Source organism: Canis lupus, chromosome 8 (genome assembly GCF_003254725.2).
Source record: "Canis lupus dingo isolate Sandy chromosome 8, ASM325472v2, whole genome shotgun sequence".
Lineage (NCBI taxonomy): Eukaryota > Metazoa > Chordata > Mammalia > Carnivora > Canidae > Canis > Canis lupus.
Window position 1 is genome coordinate 39534655 of NC_064250.1, and position 24553 is coordinate 39559207.

General features: G+C 43.3%; 1 protein-coding gene across 7 annotated transcripts; it reads right to left on the bottom strand.

The window, feature by feature from the left end:
* Positions 1-6: 6 nt before the first annotated feature.
* On the bottom strand, positions 7-24553 carry MAX (MYC associated factor X). 7 transcript variants are annotated; one of them, XR_003134885.3, is made up of 6 exons: positions 24285-24528; positions 23525-23551; positions 15955-16062; positions 2800-2923; positions 2226-2326; positions 1401-1540 (listed from the first exon to the last, which is right to left on the bottom strand). XR_003134885.3 is itself a non-coding variant. In XM_025442988.3 (5 exons), exons 1-5 carry the CDS (start codon positions 24318-24320, stop codon positions 1353-1355), a joined length of 483 nt encoding a protein of 160 aa, XP_025298773.1. In that variant the 5' UTR covers positions 24321-24534; the 3' UTR covers positions 7-1352. The 7 variants fall into 7 exon arrangements, 3 of the variants coding, with proteins under 3 accessions (XP_025298773.1, XP_025298775.1, XP_048969220.1); XR_003134886.3 differs by having other exon boundaries at positions 2242-2326; positions 24285-24504; XR_004818317.2 differs by having other exon boundaries at positions 2238-2326; positions 24285-24504.

Genomic DNA, 24553 nt, shown 5'->3' on the forward strand with positions numbered 1-24553 from the left:
ACCAAGAAGGATAAAATAAGTTTTTATTTATAGTCTTATAGTAAAGGGGAAAGCCTTAACTTGCAAGACAATTCTTGGGCAGTATGTACAACATACTTTTTATTTCCATGGAATGGAATCAAACACGGACTGAGACTACAGAGTACACACTAGAAATCAGCGAATGCCAGGAACAGAGTAGGAAAAAGACAAAGAAATGAGGCCTAAACACACAAAACCCTTCACTGGGATCTGCTGACCGCAGCCAGGACCAGGGCTGGATCACACAATGGGAACGGGTTCCAGGACAGTTGGAACAAGAGTAGGGTGAGGGTGGGGAAGGGTCCGCACTGGGGTGCGGGTTTAGTACCAGGTAAATTGCTCTTGGTATTTACATACAAAATCAGTTGGCTCTATTTCTTAGAAATACACACGGAAAGAAAGGAAGATTTGATCATTACTTTATGAATCTGTCGCTTTGCAATACCGACATCATCAGAAATAGGGACAATTCACTCAGATCCAAATTTCAGTAGCAGGAAATAAATATCAAAACATCATCACTGGCCCTCAAAACAAAACCTCTACCCGACTCGATTCTCCCTCCTCGTCCCACCCCCTAACCACCCCTTGGCGGCTACCACTTCACTGCTGCCGGCTGTCCCCTACACATACCACACGAGTGTCATGCGGCCCTCCCCATGGCTGGCTGAGAGAAGCAGGAGTGAAACAGGCCAAAGACTGTGCTGCAAATCTGTCCCCACTTGTTTTTATATCACAGACTTCTTCAAAGATCTGGTCTTTCAATAGGAGCGATAAATAGCTTTTTAGGAAAAAAAAAAAATCCTTAAAAAACAAAGGGGATTAGTTCTGATTACTCCAAACCGGTCATCTTCTTAAAGTAGAGCAGTCCACAGATTCACAAAGTCTATCAAACGGAGGTGAGGGTGGCCTGGGAGGAAAGGCCTGGGAGGGGCAGGAGTCCTCCGGGCAAGTGCCCGGCAGGGCTGGAGGAGCTGGTGGCTGGTCAGGACACCATGTGCTCAGAGGTCCGGCCGGCCGTCTATCCTCCACAGAAAAAGCTGCCAAGTTGGGGTGTTTTGGTTTAAAAATTCCTGGTGGGGACAGGGAATCCCTGAAGGGAAACATTAAAAAAAAAAAAAAAAATTGTGGAAATGGGGAAGGAGAACGAGAGCTGTTGTCCAAGAGCTTCTACGTAAAAATAAAATTAAAAAAAAAAAAAAAAAAGAGAGAGAGAGAGAGGAAAAAAAAGAGTCTCTTAAATGGTTGTGAGGGTTCTGGGGATGAACTGAAAGGAGGACGGGACGATGGAGGAGACGGACAGTTTGTATTGCTGGCCTGCCCCGCGGAGCTTAGCTGGCCTCCATCCGGAGCTTCTTCCTGCTTTGGGGCTCTTCGGGCTCTGACTCCGAGCTGGAGTCCGAGCCTCCATCGAAGGCAGAGATGGTGCTGCCCTTGGCGTTGGTGTAGAGGCTGTTGTCTGAGGAGGGGTAGTTGGTCTGCAGTTGGGCACTCGACCTCGCCTTCTCCAGTGCACGGACTGAAAGGCAACCAAACAAGCAGGTTACAGTCTTCTGGAGACTGGGGGAGTAACTAAGTCTCAGCTCAGGGTCCAGCCTGTTCTTCCGAAGGGCTTGCTGGCCCCCGAGGCTCAGGGTGGCTTAGAAGTCAGTCCCTTCTGGTGGCTGTTCCACCCACACACTTCATTTCCCTCCTTTCCCAGCCAGACCTGGGGGCCCAGTGGACATGGCCAGCCACTCTGCGATGCCACCCAACCCTAAAGAGAAGGCTTGTGATGTCACCGTCCTGCCATGGAAGCCGAGTGTAGAGACAGGAGCATAAGCTCCCTGTGGGAACCAGCAGTGCAATGACAGAGGAGAAGCTGGCCTGGCCATGCCAGGCTCCACAAGGGTGTGAAGGCCACACAGCAGCAGGAAAGGATGACATAAGATGTGTCAGCCAAAGAAAAGTTTTGGCTTAGCTCTCTTGTACAAGATCCACTTGGAAAGACAAGCTGGACACTTGGAAGCAAGTCACCAATACACACAGAATACCTGGGCCTTTTGACACATAGCCCCTACATGCAGGCTGCTCAGCCCAGTAACCAACCCACTGCCACCTCCCACTGCCCGTCCCTTGGGGATCAGCTCATCTTGAGCCTGGAAGGTCAACCCGTTTATTTTATCTTATTTTATTTTATTTTATTTTATTTGAGATGTTCTAACCCAGGTGGTTACTTGCATTTCCTTTTACTTGCATCTTCCATGAGGGAGGAAGAGAAGTGAATTCCCCAGGAACAAAGAACTTGATCAGCTCTCGCTTTCCCCTGTGGTTGTAGGAAAAGGCGGGTGTGAGCATTGGAGAACAGCATGGGCCTGGCCCATAGGCTGCCCTGATTGGACTACCATTGACAATGGGGAGGGCTCACTGTCCCTGAACACCTGGAGTTTCTGGTACTTACACAGCACACTCCAATCCAAGGACCTCTCTTTTGAGACACCTGATGCCAGGTGTGACCCCTACTGCAGGCAGACCACCTGAGCCCCAAGAAGGGGAGAGATCAGGTCAGAAAAAAGTCTCCAAATGTCCAACCCCTAGACTCCACTGTTCCCTCACTGGCGGCTCAGGTCCTTCCTCAGGATGGTTCTAACACTCAACTATTCAGGCCCAAGAAGCAGGGCCGCAGCCACTTATGAGCACACACTCCGTAACTGGTTCTGACTCTGCAGGCCCAGGTGCGAAGCCCTGACCTGGCCAGAGCACAGCAGGGCCAGCTGCCCCACCAGCTCAGGTGCTCACCTTGCTGCTCCAGAAGGGCATTCTGCCGCTTGAGGTCATCAATATCTTGCTGGTGTGTGTGGTTTTTCCTTCGCATATACTGGATATACTCTGTGGCTTTGTCTAGGATTTGGGCCCGGGATGCCTGTTGCAACAGGAGAAAAAGCAAAGGGAACAAAGTAAGGACCTCGTCCAAGCAGTGAGGAAACCATGCCTTTCTGCAAGAGCAGGACAGGAGGGTGAGTTGGGCCGGGGCTGACAGAGGAGAGGAACTGCTGTTGAAGCCGTCTCTGTGCTGGTCAAGCTGTGCTTGTGTGTAAGTGCTTTACACAGCTTAACCTCACGGCAGCACTGGGAGGCAGCTCCACCAGGAGCCCGAGGCTCAGAGTTTACTGGTGTATTCAGTCACCAGCTAGATACTGGCAGAATCTGGATTCAAGCTCAGGTCCATCCAATTCCTGAACTTGTACTCCTCCATCCCCCTTTGGTTATTTAGGCTGCTTTCCAAGTCTTCAGCCTGGCTATGTCTGAAAACATTAAAATCCTACTTAGCTGAGAGCTTGCACTACTCATTCTCTGCTAGGGAGTGATATGGGCAGCTGGGCCAGAGAGACAAGAACAAGCTGTTAGGGAAGCCAGCTCAGAATCGGAGTAGGTGCAGAGCTTTTCACCAATGTCCCTAGACTTCAGACTAACCCTGACTACGTGCTGCTGTGTCATTATTTCAACCTTCCTGACTGAAGAGACTTGAGTGAAAGCTGTCAGAGCTTGATGTCAACACAGGAAGGGCAGGAGATTGGGCCATTTCAGGAAGCAACCGCACCTTTACCATGGCCATGGGCAGCCTAGGCACTGCCCTTTTAGGGGAAGAGGTTGATAAGCTATTAAAATGGATGTCAGGTTACTGTGCCCCTGGAGGTCAAACATGCCTCAAAGAGTCCCTCCAGGCTGCAAACATGGCCAGAGTTACTCACGGCCAGGCAGCTAACCAGCCAAACTGGTAGAATGGTATAAAGCCAAGAGGACTGATACCCAAGGCAGGGTATTCTAGGTTCTGAGTATGGCATTCATGCCACTGAGGATTCTGAGCAGTAGCAGCAAAACTTCTTACTCAGGGTAGGGCAATACTGGACAGTTCTGTGTCATACTTCTAGCATGTCCCAAACCACCAGAACACAACAGGGGGGAAAGGGCAAGGAAAACATCTACCCTCAGGATAGCAAAGCTAAATCCACTTGTATTAAACCCTGACAACCTCAATTTCTATACCTCAGGCTGGGCAGCATATCAGAGAAGACTGCAAGGCCTGGATTTATTTACTAGTCCTCAAAAGTACTAGAACTTTCAGGCTTTCCTCTTATAGCATGCTTAAGGCAATTTCCTCAAAAGGAAATTGCTCATATTTAACCATTTTTATCTGCTGCAAATTATGTGAAGGTACTGAGCACTGTGGGGGAAACAAAATGTATTAGTTGTGGCTTCTTTGGCCCAGAAGCTTACTTACTATCTAGCTGAGGAGATAAATATATCTATACACAAGCAAATCACAAGGCAGCACCGACAAGTGTAACTTGAGTAGTACAGATTAGAAAGGCCACAGGAAAGATGGCTTCTGGCTGGGGCAATTACCTACTGTGTGCCAGGCATTGGCCTTGGCTCTGTGCGTGTGCAGGCGCGAGCGCACAAACACACAACTGAAGTGACATCTGTGGGAAAGGGTCACTCTGGGCAGAGAGAATAGCACAGCAAGGGTACAAGAGTGGAGATTGAGCCAGGTGTGTTTCCTGAGTAAGTCAGCTTATGTTGGAAGAATTAGAGTACCCAGCAAAGCAGGCTTGCAACTCTGGCTGCATAGATGCTTTTCCCGTTTCTGCCGAAGGGAACTTACTAGAATGTAATTATTAGGGGATAAAATGGAAGAACCTCCCCACCCCACACACACATAATTAGAAAGGACTAATTAAAATACTCTGCTTCTCTGGATACTAGAGATGGAATTTTAAAGAAGTACTGCAGGATAGCTGGCAGAGTAGTGAGGAAGTTTATAAGCACCCAGGAGATAGGTACATTCTGGGCTCTATGACTGCAGACATAATTTTTCTCTCTGTGGCTATTTCTTAGAAATTCTAGAAATTCAGACTGCACCTAGCCCTCCAAATTCTATGCACCTCATCAATGACCTGGTTGCTATGTATAATTATATCCCAGGCTCTTTGAGTTTGCCTATTTTTTCAGCTAATAGTTCCCAGAAAGCAACACTAGCTCTTATTAACTACTCATTTGCAGGAAAAGGAAAAGGAAAAAAAGGAAAAAAAACAAGACTGCAAATGTTCAGCGATGACTCTTACTAATGAATGACCACACTAAGTAGCAGCCTGTGTGCTACCAGTCTCTTCCTCACATAGTTATACATGAAACCATGAAGTGAAAGTGAGGAGTAAGCACAGTACAACAAACCAAAGAGGGGAAAAAAGATCCTTCCAGTAATGGGAGTTTCCATTTCAGCCCAGTTTTCAGATGAAGATAAAATTCACAGATGCTCAGAACACAGAGGTCCCCAAAGAAGGCTGAATTGGTATAAACCCAGCAAAAAAATCCTCCAAAACACTAAGCACAGCCTTTCCTCCACCCCCTGCTGAGAGCACAAGCATCCCAGGCCACCCCTTGGCAAGTCCAAAAGAATAGTCCAATTAACTTTATTTTGCCCTTCCCAGAGTACTCACCAACTAAAATACAACAAGAAAAACTTTCAAGCACAAAATACAGAATTGCCCCAAATTTACATGCATGTCTAGTCCAGGGGGGTGAGGGTGTAGAAGCAAACTGCTGAAGCTAGAAAATGCTAGACATCTAAAATCCCCTCTTCTTGGCTTTCTAAACCATGAGATCATGTGCCCAGCCACAGGATTAAGGTGTGGGCAGGCCCTTCCGTGCCTTCAGGAGTTTCTACTATGTGAACAGTAAACAAGAAACCTGACAAGAACCTCGGGCTTTATGGTTTGGACTGTGGAGTGGCCTCAGGGTTTATGGCACAGACTATGGAATGGCCCTGGGCAGGCTTTCAGTTTCTGTTTTCTGAAATGCACTTTGGCTGATCAGTAATCTGTGTGTGTGTGTGTGTGTGTGTGTGTGTGTGTGTGTGACTGAGCAGATAGAACTTGGTAAACCAATGTGTCCACAGATGGACTGTTGCCTTTGGATACTAGTAAGGACCTGGATAATTTTTTTCCTGCTAATTTTTACAAGCACAAGGCACCAATTCTGATTCTGCCTAAGCAGAAACCAACACAGCCCTAAGACAGCACACACTGGCTGAGGGGATGAAAGAGGTACTAGGCTTCTAACATAGCAGTGTGAGTTAATGCAAAGTGGCTCTTCAGCCTCTCCTTCCACCTCTGGGAGCCATGCAAAAGTTCCCTGGACAGCCTTGCCAGGTCTTGTTCCAAAGTTATGGCTGCATTATGGCAATATGAATGATGATGATGACAATAATGGCAGCAGCTAACACTTCCTGAGTACTTACTTATTAAATGCCAGGTACCTTCATACCGCCTTCTGATGTATTATTTCCTCTATTTTATAATTAAGGAAACTGAGGCATAGTACACTAACTTGCCTACTATTAGGTAACAGAGTCAGGATTTGTAGCCAGGCCTCCAGGACACCTCTACTTTGGTAGCAGAGAGGAAGCTGTGGAAAAGATCAACAGAAATGCACCAACAGGGATATCATAGAGAGGAGTCTGAGCAGGAGGGAAATGACAATCCAAGAGTCACAGGATTTGTCTACAAGGAGGTCAATAAAGCCCCAGGTGAGGATGGTTTCCTTGGAGGAGTCAGAGTTCAGGTAAATCATCCTCAGGGATGAGGTAATGAGCATAGGGATGAGTTGAAGCTGAAGACTAGTTTTTTAGAATTAGGCTGAAAAAATGAGAAATGAAAAAAAAGTAGCTTGTAATAATAGTGGCCATTGAAGGAAGATTTTTTTTTTTTTTTCTCTTAAAGACTGGTGAAAACCAAACAGGCTTCTAGCAGAAGAGCAGCAAACAGAAAAAGCCTAAGGATACAAGACAGCATGAGAGAACAGACTGACCCTAGCCCTAGCAGAGGGGAGATGCCGGCTCCCAACGGTGCTGTTGGCTTCATTACCTAACAATGGTCCAAAATCAACACAGAAGACCCAGTGTGGTGTAGCCAAGGTGCCCAACAGGTTCCTGTCCCTTCTCTGGCTCGTGCCACCACTACTGGCATGATGACATCTCTGCCTAAAGAACAAGGAGAGGAAAGGGCCAACCCAGCCTCTGGAGGCACCCACTTGAATGGAACTGTACTTGGGGTCAGAGGGAATGCAACTCATGTGTTGCAGCAAGAAATGAACATAGTTCACAAAAGGACCCAAACCCAAGAGTTTGATTCTAATTAGACCCTTTTAAAGGTCCCACATGATTCTTGAAGTAGTTAACACTGATATTAGGGTAAAATCCAAGGTTACTAAATCCCACTTAACAGAGTAGCTCTCAAAATTTTTTATTTAAGGCAAGAGTGTCACACATTTGTGGAGATGTAAATCTCCTTACAGTAATCTGGATTTGTGTAAAAACCCACATTGTTTTAGAAAGCAAGTGGAGAGAGGTGAGGAAGAGAAGTACTCCTAGAATGTTCATGTTAGGAACACCCCTGCTATTCCCTAGGGTTCTAGCTCTGACTTAAGAAGTAATCATCTTGGTCATATTTATCACTTTTCCTCCTCACTGTCAAAATAAGACCCTACCAAGCAGATGATACCACTGCCTTGTACTCCTAAGAACCAAAATGCCATATCCTGGGGAATGAAAATAGTACTGTCTGCCTCACTAACTGACATCTGTAGTGCACTACGTATTTTAAGGAACATAAAACCATTATTTTCTGAAATCTGCACAAGCCTTTATACATATTAAGGTTAAGAGGGAGCTACAGAAAAACCGACATACATTTCCATTGGAATAAGACATCTTCTGAAAATAAAAATTAAAGAATTTGCACAATAAATTTGGGTCTATATTAAAGTATTCATTACAAAATGGAGCCCCTATCAATGCCAATAAAGGAGGCTGGAAGGCTGTGGGGTCAGAGCCAGCACAGTCACATGGCCCCTCAAAGCATCCTGCTGGCAAGCCCTCCCCAGCCTAAAGGACCATTTTATTGATTACTACAGGAAGGCAGAGCTATCATGCCCTCTAAGGGGCTTAGTTAAAGCTAGGAGTTAGACATTTGTTTAAGGGTCTACAAAAATCTTATTTCAAATCCTGTACTCTTTTCCTTGTGCCCTTGGCAGTTTGAAATGAAGTTGTGACACTTGGTCATCAAACTCTGACCATGAAGGATAGAGGTACACAGTTCCCCAAAGTGGAAATACAACTAGTAAATATGTGGAAAAGGATTTCATATTATAAGTAATAAAATACAAAATTAATTACTACCTTTTGCCGACTAAATTCGTTCCTCCTCCAAAAATATTCCAGTGATAGTAAAACTGGAACTCTCAAAACACTGTCAAAAGACTAATCTTTACAAATATGATACAATTTCACTCATATATGGAATTTAAGAAATAAAACAGAGGATCATAGAGGAAGGAGACAAAATAAGATGAAATCAGAAAGGGAGACAAACTGTAGGAGACTCTTAACTCTAGGGAACAAACAGGGTCACTGGAGAGGAGGTGGGTAGGGAGATGAGGTAACTGGGTGATATACATTAAGGAGAACACCATGTAATAAGCACTGGGCGTTGTATGCAACTGATGAATCAATCACTAAGCTCTATCTCTAAAACGATTAATACAGTATATGTTAATTTATTTTTTTAAAAAAAAGACTAGTCTTTAGCATTTACTTTAAAAAATAAGAAATGAAAGAATGAAAACAATCCTCTCAGAAAGCATTTTGGCAACACAGCAAAAACCAGATGTTCTTAACCATAGACCCAACAATCCAGCTTCTAGGAATCTATTCTATGGAAACAGTCACCTACAACCAAGATGGTCAGCACTACATTACTTACATAATTAAAAACAGGAAGCAATGTAACTGGCCAACAGAAGAAACATGCCTAATGACTAAATACAAACACTCTTATCACTGGGCAAAAAGCATCTTATGTGATAACAAGCTGTAATATTTCAGTCATGTAAAGCATGCATACAAAGAAATCAGAAGGGAATATACAGATTGAAAATACCATCATTTCCTTGCTTCTTAGATTCCATCAATTATTCCATGAATTTTAGCAACAGAAGCTTTTTAGGGGAGAAAAAAAAAGGAGGCAAGTTTCTTTTGACACTCATTGTAAGACAGCACCCAGTTTTAGTCATTAACATGGGGTATGGAGCAGGGAGCTATGTCTGAACTGCACTGTTGTCCAAATGGCTGATAAGCACTTGAAATGTGACTAGACTGAGTTAAGCTGTGCTATTAAGTACAAAATACATGGATTTCATTGAAATCATACTTATTTTTGCATATTAGGTTAAATAAAATGTATCATTAGAATTAACTTCATCTGTTATTTTACTTTTTTACTGTGTCAACTAGAAAATTTTAACTGTATTGAAAATGCATTGTGGCTCACATTAAACATGTACAGGGCAACACTTGTCTTAGAATCTTAGAATAAAGGAAAGGCTATAGTTGTGTTAGAGAAAGGGGGTACACACTGCTTTCTTCTTCCCATTTTCCTAAAATTTTTGCAATTTTGCTACAGGAAAAAAAGAAAAATGCTGAAGGGAAAGCCTAGGAACCTAATCCAGTATCCTTCCAAATCTCAAGATGGAAAATATTAGTACAGCCTCCTGGCTCTCTAGTCCTCTCCATAGGCATGAGCCTTCCCCTGCTCAGCACTGCAGACACTTCTAGAAGAATGGACAAGACTTCTGCCCTCAAGGAGCATACCCTTCAGTTAGGTGGTAAGATTGCCACAGAGGGAAGAGAGAATAGGAGAGGCCAGTGAAGCCCGTGCACACTGGGGCTGATGGGAGACCAATACCGCAGGTTCTCTGGGCGGTGAACTGCAAGATATGAGCCTTGAAGCCAGCAGGCAGACAGGCAGGCAGGGGAGGCCCAGGTGGGGAGAAACATGGAGGCGCTTCAGCAGGAAAGAGGCCCTCATGGGGGGGGGCGGGTGTCTCTTCACTATGAAACCCTGATGTCCTCTGGGTGATATGGCTGGAGTTGGACCTTAAGAAGGCGAACAGCTCTGATAAATGACATTCCTGGGGAAACAGAGGAGGGTGCTCCGCAATAAGGGAAGGAGAAAAGAAAGAAGGCTGGCAACGTGGGTACCTTATTTAGAGGACACAGAATGCCAGTTTTCACCTCGATGGGCACTGAAAAGCCCTGGGAAGGTTTTCAGTAGCACATAAATACAGTGTACAAAGAATTCAATAAATCAATACATTCATAGTTGCTAAGCCCAGGGCTCAATGGAGATGACAAATTTAAGGTAGAAAATTAAATTTTTGAAAAAATTATTTTTAAAAAAAGATTTGAGAGAGAAAGAGAGGGAGCAAGCACATGTAGTCATGAACCAGTGGGAGGGCAGAGATGGAGACAGATCTCAAGCTGACTCCACGCTGAGCATGGAGTACAATGTGGGGCCAGATCCCACAAGCCTAAGATCATGACCTGAACCACAACCAACTTAAAACCAACTGCACCACCCAGGTTCCCCATTGAAAAACTTAATTTTGAAGAAAATAACTGCCTAGGCTGGATGGAGTCTGTCTAGGAAATAACCTTAATGAATAATGAGGTGAAATGGGTAGGGCTGTGGCTTACATTTCATTTAAAAGATAATCACTTCAACAGCCCAGATATGACACAGAAACAGTGCTGCTGAATGAATGGCATATCATAAAAGGTGTCCACTGGGATGAGCCTCTCCCAGTATACGTGGCTAGGTGGACAGGGGGCTTCCTGCCTTTGGTTAATAAATACTTGCTTTGTCAATCGGAGAAGGACAAACAGTGTATGTTCTCATTCATTTGGGGAATATAAATAACACTGAAAGGGAATATAAGGGAAGGGAGAAGAAAAAGACTCCTAACTCGGGGAAACGAACTAGGGGTGGTGGAAAGGGAGGAGGGCGGGGGGTGGGGGTGAATGGGTGACGGGCACTGAGAGGGGCACTTGACGGGATGAGCACTGGGTGTTATTCTGTATGTTGGTAAATTGAACACCAATAAAAAATTAATTTATTTAAAAAAAATAAAATAAATACTTGCTTTGCAGCCTACTGTGTGCCAGGCACTGAGGGAAGAAATAAGACCAAAAGAAGATGTTTTCCCTGCCTCATGATATTTCTTCTAGTGCAGGGTGGCAGATGGGCAGATAGTCACCAAGTAACCACACAGACATATGTACAATTAAAACTGGGGTAAGTGCTCCAGTCACAGTGCTTAGTGAGTTGAAGAAGAGACTGACCTTTAGCTGTAAGAATCATCAGGTTCCTTGGTATAAGGGAGCTATTTGGTTATCAACACTTTAACATGTTAAGAAAAGTAGGCTTTAATGGAAATGAAACAGATTAGCTTAGAATTAACCTCTTATTAACCTCTTATTTGATGCTCAGCATGTTACCTTATTATTGCTACGTAATAGGTACAATCCTCTCTCAAAAAAAAAACAAGATCCTTAAGAGGAGACACTATCTATTACATATTTTAAACCTCTACAGTGCTCACATAGGTCTTGGGTCTTAATTAAACAGATGCATACAACCATGTTAGCTGTTGCTGTTTTGTTCAAGGACTCAGTAAGCCCACGGTTTCCTCTGGTGTTCTCATTCCACAGCTATGTACTGTGAACTACCACATGCCAGAGTCTGTGGTAGGAGTTGACTGCGGCAGGGCCCTCATGTTCTCACCCAAAAGGAAGGAATACTGAACTTAATGCTCACTAGAAGAACCCCTGGTTTTCTTCTTCATCTCAGGTTATATTATCTCTTTTTAACACAGCTCTACCCAGAAAGGAGAAATCCATAGTACAACTGCCTGAGAGAGCAATTAACCATTTAGATAAGCAGGTATTTAGGAACAGACTAAAAAGATGAGAAATTTCTATAACCCACTATACAGCTACAAATGGCAATGCTGCTATAGAACATTTTATCACTAAAGTCAACCATGCTAAGGAGATAGTGTGACTGGATGCTGGGGCTAACTTATGGGGCAGAGGGCAAAATTATATTCCCATGTAAAGGCAAACTTTACCTGGCTGGCTACCAGGTCTTGAATCCATATAAAGAGAATGAGCTCAGTGCCAGCAACCCACAGGGCAACACTCTCTAGTACCCAACTGAGCACCCTTAAAACGAATAATTCTGTTTAAAAAAGAGAAATGTCTTCCTACAGAACAGTTATTCTTTTTTTTTTTTTTTTTTTTTTTTTAAGATTTTATTGATTTACTTATTTGAGAGAGACAAAATCCTAGCAGGGGGAGTGGCAGAAGGAGAGGGAGAAGCAGGCTACCCACTGAGCAGGGAGCCGAATGTGGGGCTCAATCCCAGGACCCCAGGATCCTAGGATCCTGATCTGAGCCAAAGGCAGACACTTAACTGACTGAGCCACCCACAAGCCCTTAGAACAGTTGTTCTTGCCCTTACTCCCTTACTCTTGTTGACTGGCTGATGGTTTTAATTCCATACTATCTTTCCCTGTGTGATGTCCAGTGGAAGAACTACATGAGAAAAAAAGAGACTCAAACAACAGAGTTTGAGAGTCGGCTTGCTTACACTGGGACCTATGGCAAAACCCAAATGGACCACCAACAATAAGGTTTATTTCTCAGAGAAACTAAGTGGATTCAGAAAAATTTACAGACTTTAAGTGATCCTCAACTGTCTGTACTTCAGTGTCACCTATGTATCCCACCTCAGGAAAGAGTATGCTAGTAATAACAGCCCCAGTAAGACATACTGCCAAGATTACTGGCTCTACCTAGGGGGAGCTCCCAATAAAAAGATCTAAGTATTTAAGCAATATTTCTTCAAAATATCCTCAAGTTGTTTACCTCTCCAGTGTGGTATAAAGATCAACCTCAGCAATCAGCAGCCCTGGATTCTAGTCCCTGTCCATCTGCAGATAGGGATCAGGATCTCAAGCTTGCTTCCTCATCTGTGATACAGTAATGATGGCAGGAACAGCATATGTCCAATTCTATTAGTATAAAACTTTACAGAACCGTTGTGCTTACTTTTATATGGCAACAGAGTTGTTGGTTATTACTGATTTTTTTCTTTTTACTTAATGTAAAAGGTGACCACTTTTTATAACGTTTATGTTATAGTAAAAATAAAACAGCAGACAGAGTATGGCTCTCACATTTAAAGCTATTTTTTTTTATACAAGTATCCCTCATTCCTGGTTAGAATACAACTCACTCAGTACTGGTTTCGCTTTAAAAAACAAAAAGCTTGGGACATGTATGACAGATGATTCAAATATTAAGTGAGAAGTCATTTGGAACTTAAAAGATGCTCAAATCAAAGGAGACTAGAGGGCCTTCCCTGTAAGAAATTGATCTAAGCTCCCCCAAACTCACGATTATTTACATAATGTTGCAACCTTAATTACCGCAATCCAAATCAAGAATTAGCCAATTTCCTTTGGTTTAAATACCATGGTTTTAAAAAATTGCAACATTTAGTGAGCACTAAGAAGACTGAGAGACAAAGTATTCTTTCTGTTAGACTCCCTACAGCATCTGTGAAACAATGCTGGCAGACAAGGAAAATGATGCAGAAGGTGGAATTCAGATGGGAAGGGGCTCAGGGCTACTTTACTCATATTTAGTGCGAAATATCTGGATTATAACACAGATAGGATTCTGAAATCAGAAAGGCACCTGGTCAATTTCTACCCTCGGGCTTTGTTAATGGGCTTCACATAAGCTGGCCGCTCGACCACTCCTCTCCCCTCGTCTTCCTACTTCTCCGATCTTATTTCCTGTCACCTTCCCTTCACTCATTCCATCCCAGCCACCCTGGCCTCTGTTCTTGACAGGTCCAGCAATGCTACCAGGTTCCTACCTTTGGGCTATTACACTTGCCTTCCTTTGGCCTAGAATACTTATCACCAGATAAATGCCTGGTTCTTCCTTTCACTTCCTTCAGACCTTTGTTCAGATGTTGCCTTGCCAGTGAGTTTTCTTGTCTGCCCTACTAAAAACTGCAACCCTTCCTTCCCAGTTTAATTTTCTCCATAGCACTTATCTAACGTGCTATATATATTTTACACTATTAATTCACTTTCTATCTTTTCCTCACCCAAATAAGTTTCTAGTTGTATGTTCTGTTTACTGCTGTTTCCCTAGTATCTAGAACAGTTCCTGGCAATGCAGCAGAGCCTCAGTAAACATCTGATGAATGGACTGAATGAATGGGCCACAATGAATGACAAACTATTCAATTTGTAAGGCTACCAAATTTAAACCATCAACTTCCTTGAAGAAAGCAGACAGCAGGATTTACGATACTGTGATTTTTAAAGACTTAAAGAAGAATGTTATGACAGCACAGAATCAGCTAGATAAGGAAAAAAGTATACTTGAGCGCCTATGACCAGCTTCTCCCAAAGAGTTCTCAAACTTAAGAATGCTTAAGAATCACCTGACTGCTTGTTATAAATATATAGTCTCATGCCTGCCTCCAGAATGGCAGTCAGTAGTGAATCTGGAGTGAGCCATAGGCCACCTCCTGGGAAACACTGCCTTGGTGCTGCTCCTGGTTAGATGAGAGACTTAAAAGAAGGGAGCTTTGTCCATTTAGTTCACCAAAGCCATTTAAATTGATGCCGTGGCATATGAATAAGCACTGAGTATCAACAGTTCAGACAAGCACAAGAGATAATCCTTTGCATGTGTGTACCCTGACTAAAAGGATGAGTCTCTCCATCCTAAGGATTTCCTATACTGCTTAGAGAATGTCTTGCCCAGGAATGTTGTTATTCTAGGTAAACATCTTAGTTCAAGGCCACTAAACCAAGTCCACACTAAGTAGGCCTAACCCATGGCAAATTCTGGTTTTGCAATACTAGGTATTCACATGGCCTGTTTTGTTTTTTTCATAAAGGTCAGACCTACCCCAAGCTTCAGTCACATAGAAAGCCACACCTTAGATAAGGTATAAACCACATGACTTACCAGAGCAGCCGTATAAACAAAGTGCAACTATAGTGATTCTAAATTTAATTCTGGATAACCTAAAAAACTCAGGACTCCCACCCACAGAGCTAAATCAAGAGAGCCATTCAAAGCTACCTGAGAGCAATGATTTTTCTTAAAATAGCTGCTTTTTTAAACAGTAGATCATTGGACCAATAAAACACAGGTCCTCTTTGCAGTCGGCCCTTCATACAAGTGAACTGCTGCGGAGAGCAGCTGGCTACATTCTGTGTTAAGGATATAACTGTGCAAACAGATGTTTTTTCCAAATTCCAAGAAGTGACCCTAACCCATAGGCTTTTTACTCAAAGCTTCCAACTTTGTTTTTCAAATGTAGAAACAGCTGGTGCCTACCTCTCCAGGGAAAACATTAGTTTCTGGAAGGCCATCAGTGGGGTGGAGGGAAGCATAAGACCAGTCATTTTTTTCCCTCCATTTCATATGAACATGTCTCTTTCCTTTAGTCTTTTGTCTCATAGTTTAAAATGCTCTTTATATGCCTTGAAATAACAGTTGTTGGAAATGGGAGATCATTGGTGCCCAGGTTGGTTCACATACATTCCCTGAGAGGTCTCATTTAAGATAAATATTAACTCTGAACCATATGAAAGAATTCTCATGGAGACCTAGGGAGTCACTGACTTCAGAAATCCTTCGTGTTATCCCAAACTTCTATGGGCTACTCTCTGTACTATAGTGGATAGTCATAATCATTTCTTGAGTGAGTAATTTATTACAAATAATTCTAATTTTAAACGATAATGCCTACTAATGTCTTATAAGCAGCTCTATCACATCTGTCATTATTTGCTAAAGAGAGAGTAGGTGTATAATGATACTCCAAAGAATCAAAAATGAAGGAAACCACAATACCGGAATATCTCTGATTCCATTTCTTTCTAGACATGTAAGTACCTGGTAAGCCTCACAGCAAGTTTTAAGTTAGTGGTGGCCATCGACTTTCTCAATAAACTCACCTTCTCTCCTTGGAGTGATGGGACCGAGTCCCGCAAACTGTGAAAGCTGTCTTTGATGTGGTCCCTACGTTTTCGTTCCAGTGCATTATGATGAGCCCGTTTGTCAGCCTAGAAGAATGGGAGAAAGAGCACATTAGCCATGTCACTCCTTTTGCTTGGTATAGGTAGGCAGGGAATAGCCTGGAAGTATATGCTGTCAGCGCTGTCCCTGGCGATTGGGCTGGGAAGGATTTGTCGAGGTGGGCAGTTAGGAGTCTCCAGAATTAGGATCTGCTAAAGGGGGAGAAAGGGGTGAGCAAGGCTTGCGACAGGAACATCCAAAGTAGCTCGATGCATCCAGCTCATGCATAAGTAAAATAAAAGTTATTCACAGGGACCAAGTGTCACTCTCCTGCAGCATCAGTCTTCCCCCACAACTTACTGATGTGCTAAAACAGCCGCCAGTCCACGGTTGGGAAGTGACCAGGGAAAAGCTCTGGGGGGCCCTTCATAAAATGTTAACACCCCCACTGTAAAAGATTCCCCATGGTGGATGCTTAGGGAAGGAGTAAGGTCACTGGTACAGTGTTTCTTTCAATGTGAAACCCATCACCACAAGCCTGCTCTAGGTCTCCAGTTTGCTAAAAGGGACTAATTGAAGACCTGTTCACCAAACCATACAATAGAAACTAAAACCTCTAGAGACCCCAGATACATGAATCTGGGATTATGACAGAGCTGATAAAGACACCAACCACATTCTGAGTTCCTGTTTTTTTTAAAAAGTGGATCCACAGCCGTGATCCTGCCAAGGGCTTCCCCTCAACACAGGCTATGCCAGAAAGGTTGTTCTTAGCAAATCATCTGATACCCACAAGCTCTGAATAAATTTCCTCAGGCACCTGTGGCAGGTCAAGCTTATCTGGCAGTATCTAAATAGCCATGGACCAAAGTCTTTATCCTGTTCGGCTTAGAATCACAAAGAACTATCAGCTGGAGAGGGATGATTACTGGCCACAAAATCAGCAATGGCAAAATACTCTGGCTTCAGGCAAGAGTGCTGGAGAGCGCTGCAAGAGAGCTTCAGCAGGTCCCTAGAAAAAGGGCATTCCCTCCAAATGGAACACAGATGCTTAACTTAGTCAAAAGCAAGAATTTTATCACATTCACACTTTGGGAATTATGGAAAATAATATACTCTGAGAATTGACCCTGAATACACAAGGTTGTACTGAGCTAACCTAGAGAGCAAGTGTGTATATGGAAAGTTCGGGTAGCTTTAACCTACCCAGGACACCAGGAATTTTAGATATGAAGCAACAAGAGTAAATAACTTGGCTTAGCACAAGAATGCCTCAAATGAATCCTTGTACTAGACAAGATGTACAGACAAAAGTCTATAAAGACAAGAGTCATGGGAATGAAAGGACTTGAAATTCTATTATCTAATCCTAAGTCTTAGATATTAGAAACAAAGAGGCAGCTGGGAGCAGCTGTGGTAATTGAAGTCACTTCCTGGTCTCTCAAGCACAATACCTCACCTATAGCTTTGTTGAAAAGGACACCTGGTTCCCATCGTGGCCGTAACTCTACATAGCATAGCAGCAACTCATTTTCAGGGCAGATGCCTGGACACTTCTAAAACTCTCCTAATCTTGTTAAGCCTGAATTCATGGCAAAGTGCTTGCTGAACTCAGTAACACATGGAATTTATGGAGAGACTGAGGGAGTGATCAAGTTTGGACACTAGATAACCTGAGACTAGAGGTACACGCACTGTATCACACAGCATCAAAAGAAGAATGCCAATGCCTTCTAACAATAAGGATGAAAAAACTTGAAGGAATTAAGCATATTTAAGTACCTAGTCCTTTCCTTACAGTCCCCTCTAGTCACCTACACAGGTAAGTGGGCTGGGCTCTAACCTGGACTATACCTAAAGTGCTGAGAAGGTGGAGATGGCATTTGGCATCTATCAGCTGTTCCAGCATTTGCTACATACTCCCTAAGATGGTTTATTTACATGCAAATGAACTGCCCAGCTTTGGTCTCCAGCAGCAGCCCAAGATACTCCTGTCTACTAAATCATCCTAATTCCTGGCCCTCCTCCCGGCTTAAGAGCTGTGCACAGAAGCAGTGACAGCAGAGTTACCCACAATTCCTCTTGTTGATACAAATAAAATCCTAATTGTCTGTTTTCTTTCTGGGAGAGTCCTGCAAATCTCAAAAGGTTAGAATCAAGTTGGACTTGGTTTCACTCAGGCCTGCACCACAGGGGTGGAGCTAGGTATAACCTAACACCAAAATCATCCCCACAATGCACTACCCCCTTCCCATTCACTGAGCCCTGAAAGGACTCAAACGGACAAGTCTTTTGGTTAGAGGATTGTTAAGTGAACTTGGCTGTGGACCATCAGCAGAAATCTTGGCTTCTCATCTAGGGAGCCAGCCAAGTTTGAGAAGTTGGCTCAACAAGGAAAGGCAGCAGTCCACTGCCTGGTAGAAAGCCTGGGCTGGGGACTGTTGTTCTTGAAGTAGTGGATGGAATTTCTGTGGTGGTTCCAGGCCCAATTTAACTAGCAGAAGAGTAGAATCTTAGACCAATCCCTGCTGCCATGTTCATCCTCAAGCTGCTTCTCTTAACCAGAGTCAATTTCAAAGCTCTCAGAGACAATGGCAATGATGTATTTTCTCCTCCTTAGGCCTCATTTGAAAGAGCAAGTTAAAAATATGCAGAATTAACATGCTAACTCCAAGTAACTCTATACTAAATGATACCTCTAAGTAGCTTGAAAGAGCATATGAAAAACCTTTACACAAAGTTGAGAATTCTGTTCAGGAAACATTTCCAAACCATAGAGATCCATCCAGCCTGATAATAATGCTCCCCTGTCCCCCACTCCAAATCATCCAAATGGAAGGCCAGTTGCCAGGCTTATCATTGCTTTGTTAATGGTCTTTACTTGCTGGCAACCCTTTTTTGAAAGGGCCAAGATTTCAGAGTTGAGAATGAAAAACAGGATAAAGACTTTCAATGTAAAGCATCTGAGATATTCCCACAAACTCAAAACTAGTTAAAAGGGGAGGCTTGGGGGAAGGGCCAAAGAACTGTGTGTCTTGAACATATAAAATTCAACTCAGAAATTAGCCAGTTCCTGTCGCCTGTACTGAGAAAGATGTTTGATAATGAAAACAAGTGGTACCAAAAAAATTCTAGAAGACAGCAGAAGTATTTTGAGTCTACACAGCAAGCTCTCAAATACCTCCATCCTTACATCCTATAGGAGCTGTGACTGGATGCTGCCACCCTTCCACTTCACTCCATTTGCAGTTTCTGCCAAAAAACCCTTCCTTCAGGGCATCCCAGGCTAACAGAAATCCTAAAGGGCTGTGTGATACTGAAGCGTGGCCCACAGATGCTCAACAGGAACTCCAACACCAAATCGCTTCCAGCTTTGACATCTCTGCCAAGGTTTTTACTCAGCCTCTTAGTTTTATTTCCACCAAACTTTCCACACTGGCAGCCAGAGTACAAATCTTCACCTATAATTTGTCCACCTCTGACACTAACAAGCACGTGTATCTTAAGTGTTGTTATATGTTGAAAGCAAACATTATTTTGTTGGCCAAGAAGTTGCTAAACCGGCAGGAGGTCATTCAAGCTAAGGAGGTCTGTTCAAAATTGAGGGGAATCTCTCTAAATTATTTCCTTCCAACTTATTGCATAGAGAATACAGCTTCGTTCAAGGCATTGCATCAGTTAGCAACCTCATTTCTTGCAAGTTCTAGGTAGGCAAATAGCACGGGGAAATAAATACTCCATTATTCAAGGACGCAAAAGGTTCTCCAGAACAATGCTATTTCTTTCAGGTTACTTGACATCTAACCCCATCTACAGGAGAATCTTCTTAATTCCCATATAAAAAATGCACAGCAAATACTGAATTAGAGCTGCCCACTAAACATTTACTGCCTTTAAGAAATTGAAAGATTGCATTTTAGAGGAGAGAGAGTGTTAACTTATTTTGAATAAGCTACTCTTATTAAACACAAATGCGGAAAATACACAGGTTCAAAATTCTCATCAGAAAAGATCTGTTTATTACTTCTGATGGCAAGCAGACAGAATAAATAAAATGGAATTTCTTAGCAACTTAATTCATTTTAATCAGCACGAAAACTACAACACGAAATAACAGGTAGCTAGGAGGAGAAACTCACTAAAGTCCTTAACAGAAGGATATAAACTTCAACTTTCTAACACCTTTCCTGCTGGAAGCTGACTGCCTGCTACGTATTCCTAACATCTACTAATACATGTGTTTTTGAGGCTTTTTTTTTTCTAGTATAATTTGGGCCTGAAAGAATTTGGGAATGCTATTATGCAAATATGCTATCAAACTATAGCTATTTAAGAAAGTAAAAATCCCCTGGTCATGAAATTTTAATTGAAAACCAAGCTGGATTCCATGATCAACTATTTCCCTATTATGGGCATCTTGAAAAAGAATTTTAAAATGTAAGATCACCCTTTACTGTAACAAACAGGCATATTGAGGAAGCAAACTTGGCATTTCTGCATCACTGTCAACATTGTGAAGCACACACAAAGTATACGCAGCGTGCACAACTTAAGCCACACAACTTAATTCTAGGTAAAACAGAGAGTCGTTTCCTGAGTAAGTAAATTCCAATCTCAAAGGTGACCAAGCTCATTCCCTTCTAAAGAGATTACAATTCCTAAAGTGCTTCTTTGCTTAAGAGTGCTGAGAAGTTAAAAATATTTCATATCAGGGAAGTCCACAAGTGAAACTGCACAAATCTGTTTTTATACCCGTTAACAAATATACTGTAACTGCCAACACATTTAGCTGATATGAAGGATAATAGGCTAAAAAAGGCCTTGGGTTTTCCAACTAACACACTAACCCTACATTTCTCATATATTTTCATTTTTCCCAAAAGAAATTTCCCAAACAGAAATAAAACAAAAGGATCACTTTGTATGAAACATAGCTGTCCCAGAACATTATCTTCAAAATGTAACCCCTTCCCTCCAAAAACACAGTAAGACAGCATTGGTGGGATTGTGGGATGTATAAAATTTAGTAATAAAAATATTGTTTGGGATTCAACAAAGCTTACTGGTCACCGGAGAAGCTGTTTTCCGTTTGCACTGAGGCAAGAGAAAAAAATATTCGTCAAATCAGTTTCACTTTCTGTTATACTTAGCCTCACTTCCTAACTGTTCTTGCTGAGAATCTTATATTTCTCACACAGCAAGGCTGTACCTATTGTAGTGACATTATAAAACATAAATAAATGTCTCTATTTCCATTAGGACTCACAGAACCTTTTTCCATACAACTTTTTAAAAGTTCTCCAATAGTCCTAAATACTTGGTTGTTCACATCCTTTTCTGAACTAATACAAAGCTTAAGAATAGTTCCCCCAAATTTTAAAAAATATATTTATTATTTATACTAAATGGTGGGAAATTGATGTATTCGCAGAGGGAAAAAACCCAAAATCCATTTTACCCCACTTGTTCACGATAATTGTTTGATATTCTATAAAATTTATCTATTGCTTCTTCTCTCCATACTATGGTGATTATTTTATGCCAGATAATATTTAAAAGTCTCAGCAAGTAGAGGTGTCAAATTAAAAACAGAGGGTCAAATTCACTCCCACTGCCCACCTCCCAAAATCAACGAGAAAAAAAACCTAGGCACCTTACCACCAAACTAAAAATATCTAGAAAAAACAATGACATTAGCATTCTAGGAGAGTGGAAACATTTTAATAATTTAATAAAGCAATTTACATCAATACCCTTGTGGATGGATATTTTGAAAAGCAGAAAGCTTTCAAGAGCTGTAAGCCAAACTTTCACAAAGAAAACTTTCTCTCACTGGAAAGCCAATGTAATTCCAAGTCAAATAATGATTCTGCAAAGCATGCCTAACCAATCCCTATCCTCCAATCCTGATCAAGCCCTGGGGCACATTTTATAACTGGAGACTTGGAAAAAAAAATGTTTTAAATAGACTGGATCCCAAACATGAAACTCCACGTTCACAATAAGGATCACAGTGACTAGAAAAAAAGAACTGAATTTCCAAATAAACACGTAAAGGTAAGTGTCTGACAATATATCAAGGAAAGATAAAACAAACAAACCTTTTATAGTGACTTTTACCCAGGTATAATTTTTAAAATCTTCTGGAACAACTGCATACTCTAGATTTTACAGCAAATATCAGCTCTCAATAAACAATATTTTTTCTTAATGCCTATCTGCATGGACAACCTATAGAAACTTTGCTTGCTCTAAAAAAGAACAGATATAAGGAAGAGGACTTGCTTTTATCCTGGGATACCAGAGGTACCAAAGTGTCATCCTGCATATTCTAACAAGTTCCCAAACAACTTGGATGTCCCAAACATCATTTCAAAAATCAGAAAAATAACATAAAAATCTGGGTTTCTAGACTTTCTTTAAAAATAAGATCTGGAAACAGTGAGCCCTTACTCCCACATAACACCCCCCCCCCCCACCGGAGTTTAGTGATTGCCTTTTCAGATGAGACATGTGCATTCCAGAACCCAGTCCTCACCTCCACTCTTTATTCCCAACGATCTTACTGCCTGGGCTCCCCAGAGGCATCTGAATTTTTGACCCTCATTCTATAAACTTCGTACTGTTCCCATCGGTCAAATGTTAGACACTCTGATGTATTTCTCTTCCTCTCTCTCTGATTTTTTTTATGTCTATCTTTTTTTTTTTCTCTAATCTATTCATGGTACTGTCCCAAACTGGAAAGGCATGAGAGTAGTATCTATCCAAATCCACGGAACCGTCTACTGACAACATTAATACCAAACCCTGAGAAATTTACTGATAACATTGCATGTCTCAACCACCACCTTTTAGCAAATCTATCTCTGCAATGCCACCTTTCCTTGACAATTTTTCCATTTTCTTTTATACCTCTCCTTCAACTCAATCAGACCAAAATAAGCAGTTTGTGACGCTTTCATATTCAACCTTTGGTTCCTCTACATTTCTAATTTCTGCATTAGAATGATACCAGGTTGTGCCAGATTCTATAGGTCTACAGCAGTCACATGACCACGTGACTTTTGGTTAAAGATGATTTTTTGCATGTGGCTTCAGCTTCACATAACTGTGCATGTATGGTTTAGAATCTGCTTGTGCCAAACGAAATCTGACCACTTTGCCCCAAAATAATACAATTTACTTCAGAATGACATTTCTCATTTTACACTTACATAGTGACATCTAGATCCCCCACCTGGAAACTACAGAAAGAGTCATTTCTCTGCAAACAGCTCCTTTCACTCACCTACACTCACTGAAACACCGGAGAGTCTAGGATGAGGAGATTTGAAAACCCGCCCCCCCGCCCCCCACCTAGAACCCCAGAAAACTGCCCCGCCTCACCTTAGCGGTTACAGAAGAGTTTACTACAGTATTAAAAACAATAGGACAATCTTTTTCTCTCTGACCCCAAAAAGGACTAGAACTGAACGGAAATGAAAATGAAATGGAGAGTAGGAGACGTACCGCAGATTGAAACCTCGGTTGCTCTTCCTGGAATAAGAGAGAAAAAAAAATAGAAAATATAGAAGTTATTTTTACACTTCACATTCAATAATAAGAAAGAAAATGCCGGCGGCGGAGGAAGCGGCGGGTGGGGAGTCAGCCAGACCCCCCTCCCTCCCTCCTCACCCCACGCCCCCATCCCCCCAGCGGGATCCGGTAGCCGGGCAGGGGGGTCCCGAGCGCCGCCCCTCCTTCCGGGATCCGACTCCGGCCGGAGGGGGTTCAGAGCACTGTCTCCTCCCCTCGCACCCAGCTCTGGGCATCTGGGCACTCCCACCCCCTCTCCGCCCTCCCTCACCCGCCAGGATCCGTGGGTCACGGGAAGAGGGTGATCGCAACCGAGGGGGGCAGGTCCCGAGCGGCGTCCCCTTCCCCGGGAGCGGACAATGGATCCCGGGCGCACCCTGTCCCGGACCCCCGGATCCTGAGCGGGATAGGGTGGGAGCCGGAGGCAGCAGCACCTTCCTCCACCGGGGGAGGTGGGGGGTCCCAAAGGCCGCGTGTCTCCACCCCACCTCCAGTCCCAGAAGGCCGCTCCGGCTAGGAGCCTGGAGGGGAGCGAGCCGGGAGCGCGGCGGAGGCGGTCCCAGCCGGGGGAGGGGAGGGGAAGGGGAAGGAGGAGGCGGCTGCCCGGCCCCCTGCCGCCGTCGCCCCGCTGAGAGCCCCGGCCGCTGTCCCCGCCTGACAACCCGCACGGGAAGGAAGAAGCCCCGGGACTCACGTCGCTCTCCACCTCGATGTCATCGTTATCGCTCATTTCCTACGGCCCAGGGAGCGGCCACTGCAGCGGCGGCGGGGAAGGGGGAGGGGTGGAGGGGAGGGGGAAGTCACCGACAACAACAAGCCGAGTCCCCCCACACACACACACACTCACTCACTCACTCGCTCTCTCACTCACACACACACACACACAACACGGGCGAGAACCACCTCCTCACTGCAGCACCGGATCAACGGCGGCACGCACGCCCGGTCGGCCCCCTGCCACGT